The 10450-nt window shown below is 41.8% G+C and overlaps 1 protein-coding gene across 3 annotated transcripts; it reads left to right on the plus strand.

Annotated features, from left to right (window-relative positions):
- Nucleotides 1–2579: 2579 nt before the first annotated feature.
- On the plus strand, nt 2580–8296 carry LOC123763193 (putative zinc finger protein 66). 3 transcript variants are annotated; one of them, XR_011222446.1, is made up of 3 exons: nt 2586–4271; nt 4510–4694; nt 6084–8296. XR_011222446.1 is itself a non-coding variant. In XM_069303127.1 (3 exons), exons 1-3 carry the CDS (start codon nt 3010–3012, stop codon nt 6339–6341), a joined length of 1257 nt encoding a protein of 418 aa, XP_069159228.1. In that variant the 5' UTR covers nt 2586–3009; the 3' UTR covers nt 6342–8296. The 3 variants fall into 3 exon arrangements, 1 of the variants encoding a protein (XP_069159228.1); XM_069303127.1 differs by having other exon boundaries at nt 2586–3840; nt 4510–4677; XR_011222445.1 differs by having other exon boundaries at nt 2580–4271; nt 4510–8296.
- The last annotated feature ends 2154 nt before the right edge of the window (nt 8297–10450 follow it).

Genomic DNA, 10450 nt, shown 5'->3' on the forward strand with positions numbered 1-10450 from the left:
AACTCCTGAGTACCTTTTTACTGCTAGGTGAACAGAGTATTAGGTGACAGGAAGTGTGCCCAACCATTTCTGTCCTGCCAGGGATTCGAACTCTGAATTCTCGATTGTGCGTCGAGAAGGAACCCGACCTTTCTACCGGGATCCTTAAAGCACTGGGTCCCGGTAGTAATTCCTGTATATGTAACTCCGGTATATGGAAGCACAAGGTGCATGTGGTGGTAGAGATTAAATGTGCTGGTAGTATTGGACCCAATACCCATTTTGTGGGTGTTATGGTCCCTATTCCCATCCTCCATTCTGTGAACGGTATTGGTCCCTATACCCATCCTGTGTGCGGTAGTGTAGTGTACCCTACGTTACACGTTTTCTGTAACACATAATTGACGATTCATTTTTTTTAACTTGCATAGAGCATAATCTATTATATATATTTTAATTTGGAGCCAATTGAAATATTTACAGATAATAATTCATAGACTAATGATTATAATTTACTGAGAACTACCAAGGTTTCTTAAAACTAAACTACGAGACTTCAATAGACTAAATTATTCAGTTAGATGGACATTTCTGTCAGGTACAAAACATAAATTGTTGTTCTTTTGAACAACAAGGAAGTTGTTGTGCAATAGATCGTATTTCTTAGTTAACATTTTCTTAATAAAAAAGAGTGTTGGCATTCCCCGCAAAGCCAATCACAGGAAGGTATTTGCTGGAAACTCCGCCTCCTTTTGAACGTTATCTGGAACGTTCAGAATATTGATCTATTTCATGGGTTTCTGTTTCATCTCTTGTATATCAAAACTATGATATTTTTCGATCACGAGTATAATGAAGAGTTGTCCGAAACGATACGCGTATTAGTGGCTTTAAGTATTGTATGTACTAGCTCTATCTATAAATCCAACGTTATATTTGTAACTTATCTTCTATGTATGTACTTTTACCTGAATAAACATTTTTATTTTTTTATTTTAAATTAGAAATATGAGATATAAAAGTTATTACACAAAATGACTAAATTCTACTAAATGGACTTTGTCTGGTATACACTCAAATGTACATCCATTTATTACTATTCATCCAGTATTAATTACAAATGTAATGTATACTGTATAGTTTTTCTCTCCCCATTACTTTGCTGGTGCAATATTTGAAAGCTGTCTATCTATTTATCGATCTATCTATTACTGTTTATTTATATACAGAAGAGTTCTTACATTCTTGTACAGCCACTAGCACGCATAGCGTTTTGGGCAGGTCCTTAATCCTAATTTTCGCCGGAATACGACCCGCCAAATCGTTTAACAACCAGGTACCCATTTTACTGTTGGGTAAACAGAGGCTACTGTTACGAATCTATGAGCTTCAAGGGTTATAACAGCTACAGTTAAGGATTGGCGCCCAGTCAATCCTCCTCAGCCAGGAAACGAACCCAGGCTAAATCGCTCACAAAGCGCGGAGGGAGTTTCTTACCACTGCGCCACGGAGACTGCTTACCTTGCGGGGGTAAGCTATCTATAGATACATCTATAGGAAATACCTTCTAAATAAACTATAGGGAATACATCTACATCTATAGTATGCATCTATAGCATCCATCTATAAACATCTATAGGGAATACCTTCTAAATAAACCCACACTTGAAGAGGTATCCGGCAGTGCCTGGGTCTGTCTTTCTTCCCTCCCACCCCCCCCCCATTCCCCGTCCGTCTCCGTTTCTCTCTCTCGTTCTCTTTCTCTCTCTCACTACGTTGAAATCTAATATTGGTATATATCACTTACAAATAGGCCTTCTAAATCTAAATAGGCTAAATATTTCTAGTCCACCAAAAATTTGATTACATTTGAACAAATGTTGCGTATTTAAATTACCTTTATAGTAGGTAGTAACTAAGTGACTAACCTATCCACCGCTGCCCACTGGATGGGGGGCGGTGTGCAGGACAAACATATTAATTATGACACTAACTCTCCACATACACACACACAGCACTGCTCCTGTGCCAGGTAAGTCCACTACGGGCTCACCATAGCCCGTGCTACTTGCCCCGCTCCTGTGCCAGGTAAGTTACGGGCTCACCATAGCCCGTGCTGCTTGGAACTTGTTCCGAGTAGCTGAATCTATAATAACAACAACATCTCCATATATCACGGGGGAGACATCTTCTGTCACGCAGGGTGCAGTCGCATCTCCACAGATCTCCAGTATCATCTGTTGATACTGGTAATTGCTCAAAAGGGCCATCACTTATGGGCTATTCATGCCCGTGCCACCTTTTAGGTGGCTTAATCTTCATCAATCAAATCTCCACATATGTCAGTTGCTTAATTTCTAAACTGTACTTGTGGTCGATCTCCAACCCATTTATGATTGTGACGACTTATACTGAATTTTGTAACTAGCACATCAAGATTGTAACTTGTTTAACTAAATGAATTGAGGGGTTCAGTCCCTGAGCCCATTATATAATCTTCTTCACTACCGCCCACATGATGGGTATGGGGTGCATAATAAATGAACTAAACTAACGTTATAATCAGCCATAGAAAACGTGAACATTACAACAACAGCAACATAAGCGACCATCCTGCGCCATTGACACAACCCCTAAAAATTATTTGTCAAGAATTCACGTGAAATTCATTAAAAAAAATATTATTGATTTGCCAGTGATGTGTCCTCGCCTAACATAAGTAACAACATCTCGTGCAGTCTTCGAGAGGATTAAATCTTTAGGTGTATTGCACAATGCATTAACAAAGACGGAACCTTCGACTCGGGACCACGATCGTCCGACGCTATAACAACAACAAAGTCCTTGCAGAAAAATAACAACAAATTACGCTTATAGCAAGGAATAAGAAGATCCTCCCACTGCACTTACTATTAAGAAGAGTCTTCCAGCAGGAGTGTTGTGTCTCCAGAAAACGTCACCACGTCACCAGAAAACTCCTACATTCATTGCTTGGAAATAACCTTAATATAAATTGCATTATCCATAAAGATGGACAGACCTCATGAATGTCTCGAATGTGGGAAAAGATTCAATCGTCTTGGGCATTTAAAGAATCACATGGTGGTGCATACGGGTGATAAACCCTATGAATGTCCTGAGTGTGGAAAAGGGTTCAGTCGTCATGCAAATATGTTGATTCATCTACGGGTGCATACGGGTGATAAACCACATGAATGTCCAGAGTGTGGGAAAAGATTACGTCATCTTGGAAGTTTGAAGACTCATATTATGACACATACAGGTGACAGACCTTATGAATGTCCAGAGTGTGGGAAAACATTTATTCATCTTGGAAATATGAAGACCCATCGAATGGTGCACACGGGCGATAAACCTTTTGAATGTCCCGAGTGTGGGAAATTTTTTAGCAAACTTGCAAATATGAAGAGTCATAGGATTTTGCACACTGGTGATAAACCTCATGAGTGTCCTGAGTGTGGGAAAAGATTCAGTCACCTTGGCAGTATGAAAAGTCACAGAATTGTGCATTCATGTGATAAACCTCACTATTGTCCAGAATGTGGGAAAGGGTTCAGTCACCTTGGAAGTTTGAAAAGCCACAAGATAATACATTCTGGTGATAAACCTCATGTGTGTCTTGAGTGTGGGAAAAGATTCACTCATCTTAGATTCATGAAGACTCACAGGCTTGTGCATACTGGTGATCAAGCTCACAAATGTCCGGAGTGTGGTAAAAAATTTAGTTATCGTGGTCAAATGAAAGCTCACATGGTGGTGCATACAGGTGATAAACCTCATGAATGTCCAGAATGTGGAAAAAGATTCACTCAGCTTGGATCTATGAAGACTCACAGAATGGTACATACAGGTTGTAAGCCTTTTGAGTGTGCAGAGTGTGGAAGAGTATTCAGAGAACGTAGTGGTATTATAAGTCACTTGTTAGTGCATTCAGATGATAAGCCTCATGAATGTCCTGAATGTGGTAAAAGATTTCGCCACCGCAACAGTATGAGAAGGCACATATTAGCGCATTCAGGTGATAAGCCTTAATGGTGTCCTGAGAAAAAACTTACAACATACACTTAGTAACCAAATTGGCTTTAAAAGGCACTATATGGTGAGGATGTTTGATGGATCATAACACTGCCATTCAGTTCAGTAGTATTCTTTGAGATACATATGAGGACATGAGCATCCCACTAATAAAATGTACCATTTGGAAAATATGAGCATTATGTTGAAAATAGAGTTCTGTGCCATCATATTGTGAGCTGAAATTTTTTACAAAGGTATTTTTGCTTTTATATTTTCAAATTACTGTAAAATTTAATCATATAAAATAGACATACAGTAATTAACACAGTAACATACTCAACTTGGTTAAATTGATTATCCATACAAATAAACTCATTGGACCTTCCTGGTCACCACCTAAACTCGTAACCTCCACCTAAGTCCCTAATTCTGAATCATCAGTACACCACTTCACACCCAGTTAGTCTCTCATACAGTACTCACATATTGCAGATTCAACTCGCCCAACAAGATCATATCAGGTCCCCACATTTGGTCAGTTTCACTTCGTCGCTGCCATTGATGGATATAGAGGAGAACTTGCTAGAACTGTGGCTACCACAAGACTGCTGTCCAGCAAGTTACAGCCTCCACCACCACACCCAGCATCCCCAAAGGAGGGTATAATCAGATTAAATGTACATCTCCTTGTTTCAAAGAACTTTGGGTCACTCTTTGTGACCTCTTGGCTTTAACATTGGTTTGGGTTCACTAAGGCGGTCTTAATCTCTTTAACCTTACCTCGATGTGTGAACACAGTTTGAATACTAACATGTACTGTACTTTCAACCATCATTTTTTTTTGAGATATATACAAGAGTTGTTACATTCTTGTACAGCCACTAGTACGCGTAGCGTTTCGGAATAATTCGTTTCATTTGTCAATTGTTGTGGCTTGGTGCCTTCGTTGATAATTACTTACTTGTCAATTGTTGTAGTGCTTGATTCACTAGCTAATGTTCACTCCTAACTTGTGGATTACTGTACAACAATTATTATGCCTTGCAATGATCAATTATTTTTACATTAGGAGGTAAAGTTGTGCAGTATGTGGCATTTTAAGTTATATTTTAATCTTATACTGTATTGTCTTTTAAAAGCAATATACTGTATATAAGTATTTATATTTTTACCAGAGTAAAAATAAAGTTTACTTATTAAAATTTATGTACATACTAGTATTTTTGCATATAATTATAATTCATTGTGTTGGGGGACAGGAAGCCAGGTACATACAGTACATGTTAGGCTTATACACAGGCACCCCTCCCCCCCATGGTTGAATTACTGGCCCTGCCCAGGATGCAACCCCACAACAAGCTGATAACTCCTAGGTACCTATTTACTGCTAGGTGGACAGGAGCATGAGGTGAAAGGAAACATGCCCAATCATTTCTTTATCAAACGGGATTCGAACCCAGAATTCTCAATTGTGAGTTAATGTACATGGTAACCTCGGTCTTCAAATTTAATCCGTTTATTCTTGCTGCCTTCATTATTGCAGCATTTTGTTATTTCACCCTTCGTTATTGTAGCTTTTATTATCACAGCTCTTATTTCATGGCTTTTATTACCCTGCTCATTATTACCTCAGTCTTTATTATTGCTGTACTTTTTTTTTAATTCACAAACTTTTTACTATGGCTTCTATTGCAAATTATCACAGCCATATTATTGCTGCCTTCCCCTTCCCTCCCCTACTTTATAGCTGCTGCCCATCCACCCTTTATTATTGCTTCCTTCATCTTTGCAGCCTCTACTTCACCTTCAAGTAGAAGGTGAAGTAGAGGTGCACCTCTACTGGCAACCTTCACCATGCTGCCTTCCTTAATTGCCATCATTAATGCCCCCTTCATTGCAGCCTTCATTATGGCTGCATTTGTCATTGCCATCATCTTCAGTGCAGACTTTTATTTGCTGCTTTTTATATTGCCTTGTCTGTACAGTATTACTGCCTTCCTTCTTAGCCCATTTTACAGTTAGTTCCCTTGTTGGCTCACTTTTCCTTATGATCTTCACTCTTACAGGGGCGATGTTGTGGCGATATCTCCGCCCCGCCCCCACAGCGTAGAAGAGAGTTCGACCTGCTGCTGCTGTCTGTGGTCAGCACCAAAGCAGTGGGAGGACCCAGCTGCCCAAGAGCTGGGCCAGGCCACCCCTCTTTGCATCCCTCACTTCAGAAAGTTCGTCAGATGACTCTGGCTACAAGGTGGAGGCTGCTCCGACTTTCCAGGTCAGAAAGTGGGGGCCAGGCAGGACATCATCCAAGCAGCAGCACTTGTTAGAGATGACCAGGATATGCTCCAGACACTCTGGGCTCGGGTGAAAGCTGCAGGTGGCACCGACACACCCCACACAGTGCTGGTACCTATGCCACCTGTTGTCAGGGAAGTGCCATTTAATGATAATTCCTCCCCTGCACATGACCTCTACTGACAGCATGTCAGGTCGTGTCGAGCCCTTGAGCTAAAGCAGCAGCACCACTCTTCAAGCTCCTTCTCAAGCGAGTACAGTACTGTATAGGCATGTGGGCATGTCACCATCCCTTTTCCTTGCTCATGGCCTGGGCTGCCTCGGGGCCCGGCACCTCACTCTTCTCCTCACTAACATTACACTCCTGCCCACACACGTGGAGAAGTCCAACAGGGTTTGTGATGCTTTATCACGCTAACAGATACTGCCACCCACTCTACTCAGCAATGCCGAACTTGCAGCCGACCATGTTGTGGTGCTCCTGAGGTCTGATATCCTACAACAATAAAAACGATTACAGCCTTCCAGCAGCCCTCAACAAGGCCGAGAATACACTAATTATGCAACAAGGTATATACAGCCGTTGAAGCTCCTCTCAGCACTCCCCTCCCACAACTTGCTGGCCAACTTCCTGCAGTCCCTGCTTAACAATGAGCTGGCCTATTGTACGATTCACTCCTTCTTCGCGGTAGTAGCCTTTATGTTCAAGCTGTATGAACATAAAGGTCACACAACTCCTTAAGGGGGGCAATGGACACCATCCAGGCTGACCCCCTCCTTCTGTTGGCCTATCGTGCAGCAGCACCTACACAAGCTGCTGGATGCACCTGGGACACAGAATGGACCACTCATACATTCTGTTATATCACTTTACATTCATATCCACTGTTGTCAATATAGCTTTAGTAACTAGGCATTGTATGTACTAGCTCTGTCTATAAATCCAATATAATGTTTGTAACTCATCTTGTATGTATGTACATTACTTTTACCTGAATAAACATTTGATTTGATTTGAATTATAGCTTAGTTAACTTCTGTAATTCAATTACTGGTAACTTATAATAATAATAATAATAATAATGTTTACTTAGGGAAATACATGCATACAAAATGAGTTACAAGATGAATGTCAGATTTCTAGACAGAGATAAGTTAATTAAGCTATAAACTACATGTAAAATAATGTTAATATATTTGTCCCACACCAAACTAGTTTCCTTCCAAGCACAAAAAGTGTAGATGAGGGTTAAGGAGGGTGTAGATGGAAAATGTTTTCCCAGTGATGCTTCAAAACTGTGATGATTTTGTTTGGGTCAGTGTTTTTAGTGTTGTGTGAGGTATTTGAATTGTGTGGAATTGGTGCCATGTAATCTTTTGATGTAGTCCCAGAATTCATGAGAAGTGTTTTCTGTGCTGTTTGGCATGAGCTGTGAGACGTTAGCAATGTGTGTTGTGAACTTCGTCTGGGCTATTGAGAATAGGGGTCAGGAAGGTCGTTAGATCCTAAAGTACTTGGCCGTAGTTAGTTTAGTTATTATGCACCCCATACCTATCCTGTGGATGGTAGTGTAAAGTGTTGCAGAGGAACATAATGGGGTCAGGGATTGAGCCTCAAAATTAATTTAGTTAAGCAAGTAAGTCTTGATGAGCTAGTTACAAAATTTAATGCATAGTGTTATATCAACAATTACTGAGTTAGAAACTGACCACAAGTAGTCTCCAAGATAAGCAACTTGCATGTGGTGAGCTAGTTTCATAATTGATATATTTATCCTGCACACCGCCTCCCAACCAGTGGGCAGTGGTGGAAATGTTACAATCACCCATATTTACTCCCTGAACTTAGTAAACTGGCAATATTTGGTGAACATTTTTGGAAGCAAGTTATTTTGAATTAAACATTTACAAATTTCTTGAACACTTGTTATATTACTGTGTCCATATCTCATCAGTAAATTTTTAATAAATCTGTTGTGATAACATACATAGGTGTTTAATTCTGATGGAAGGGGTGAAAAAACAGTGTATTGTGTTTGTAGTTTTAGGGATTTATTTATTTATTTATATACAAGAAGGTACATTGGCTTGATGAAGGTACATAGCATTGACTTTACATTCTTGTAAAGCCACTAACATGCATAACATTTCGAGCAGGTCCTTAAATCTAACAGATAAATGTAAGTAGGTAATTTGTAGCAAAATTGAAAAATGTTAATAGGTAAATTCTAAGAAAATTAGTAGGTACATTACAGTAAAATTTGAGGATTATCAACAGGTACATTTTAGCATAATTTGAGGATTATTTCTAGGTACATTGTAGTAAAATTTGCATTCAACATCATAACCATGATATAGGATGTTGTCAGTGAATATCCTGAAAATAGGATTTAAGCTAAAGGCTGTTATTACAAATGCAAGACCTTGCATGTGGGGCATAGCAACCCACAGCACCACTACCAAATCAATGCCATTACATTACAGAGGATTGATGAAGAAAAGGTCCTTGGAGTCAAAATCCACCACTCACTAAAAGTTGCACAACAGGTAGGAGCAGCAGTCAGAAAAGCTAACCAAACCCTTGGAATAATCAAGGGTACTTTTGACTTTAATGAAAAGAAGGCAGTGATTTAATTGTATAAATCTCTGGTGTGCCCCCATTTGGATCACTATCAAAGCAAGGAGACCTCATCTTCAGAAGGACATAGCTGCTCTGGAGAAAGTGTAACAATAGGCAAATAAAGTCATTCGAGAGCTAAGTCATTTCTTCCCAGGCATGACAGGGCGGATCTCATTGAAACTTAAAATACTGAACAAATTGGAGGATGTTGATCCTGACACTTTCTTCAAAAGGTCAGTTGTAACAAACATGGAGCAACGGTATCAAATCCAACGATCCTCAGTGTTGTTGCTGTTGATTTAGGGCGTTGACGATCGTGAGATCGGATGCGCCCCGGCATACCCGTATAAGGTTGATCGCAAATCCTAATGGCGAAACGAAGACGCGCATCACTAAGATGCTTCGCGTCAAAGAAACGCACAGTCCGGCACATGATTGGAAGAGCCCCAGGAGTCCCTCAGGGTGACAAGCACGGGGCCCTGCTCCACACACTGGGTAACAACACCAAAAACTCGATCCTCCAACTAAAACGTAAACAAGTCATTTGGTGACTTGCGTTTGCAAAAGTGCACCGGCTCTGCACTCCGGCAGAGCAGATGCCATCCGCCCACCACGGCTGAGGGCACACCAGGAGCCCCCCCCCCCACGGCTGAGGGCACACCAGGAGCCCACCCTGGCTGAGGGCACACCAGGAGCTCACCACGACTCAGGGCACACCAGGAGCCCACCACAACTGAGGGCACACCAGGAGCCCACCACAACTGAGGGCACACCAGGAGCCCACCACAACTGAGGGCACACCAGGAGCCCACCACGGCTGAGGGCACACCAGGAGCCCACCCCGGCTGAGAGCACACCAGGAGCCCACCCCGGCTGAGGGCACACCAGGAGCCCACCACGGCTGAGGGCACACCAGGAGCCCAAGACCCACCAACTCCCGGCACCTCACGGCCAAGCCGGCGCAGGACACCGTCACCCCGCTGGGAGAACCAGCCAGAAAATGTTCAAAATCTAACAACAATCAGATTGCTCTCATTCTCACAAGTCTCGCAAATCTATCGCCCTCATTCTCACAAGTGAAGCCTGGCCTCGGGCCGGGCTTGGGAAGTAAAAGAACTCACAAAACCCCATCAAGCAGGTAATCCGGTGACCCAAGACGATAAGTGCGCCAGGCGTCGTATAAACCGAACCGTTGAATATGGGGCCAAACGGTAGTATCAAATCCAAAATCGCGAAAACAACGTGATCCGGTAGCTCCTAGGCGGAGGTGGAGTCCAGACGTCTGCTCATCGTCAAGGTTGAACCAGGAACCTCTCAACCTCGATGAAGGACTGAGAACAGAAGATGCTTTTTCACCGACAAGGTTAGAAACATATAGAACCGCCTACCCACCGATGCTTACTGATGACTTAAATGCCAAAACTCGTAAATTTTAAAACCCAATTGGAAAATCACCAGGGCAAATGGGGGGGGGGGAGACCTTTGACAAGCCACCAGCTTCCTGTCCTCGTCGTTAGTGTT

This window comes from Procambarus clarkii, chromosome 49, assembly GCF_040958095.1.
Source record: "Procambarus clarkii isolate CNS0578487 chromosome 49, FALCON_Pclarkii_2.0, whole genome shotgun sequence".
In the NCBI taxonomy this organism is placed as follows: Eukaryota; Metazoa; Arthropoda; class Malacostraca; order Decapoda; family Cambaridae; genus Procambarus; species Procambarus clarkii.

Excerpts from the sequence above, each read along its gene's own strand:
- LOC123763193 (XM_069303127.1), top strand. The coding sequence starts at position 3,010 with ATGGACAGACCTCATGAATGTCTCGAATGTGGGAAAAGATTCAATCGT. Across the intron at positions 3,841-4,509 it reads CTATGAAGACTCACAGAATG|ATTCAACTCGCCCAACAAGA; the intron begins GTACATACAGGT and ends CACATATTGCAG. Across the intron at positions 4,678-6,083 it reads CCCAGCATCCCCAAAGGAGG|GGGCGATGTTGTGGCGATAT; the intron begins GTATAATCAGAT and ends TCACTCTTACAG.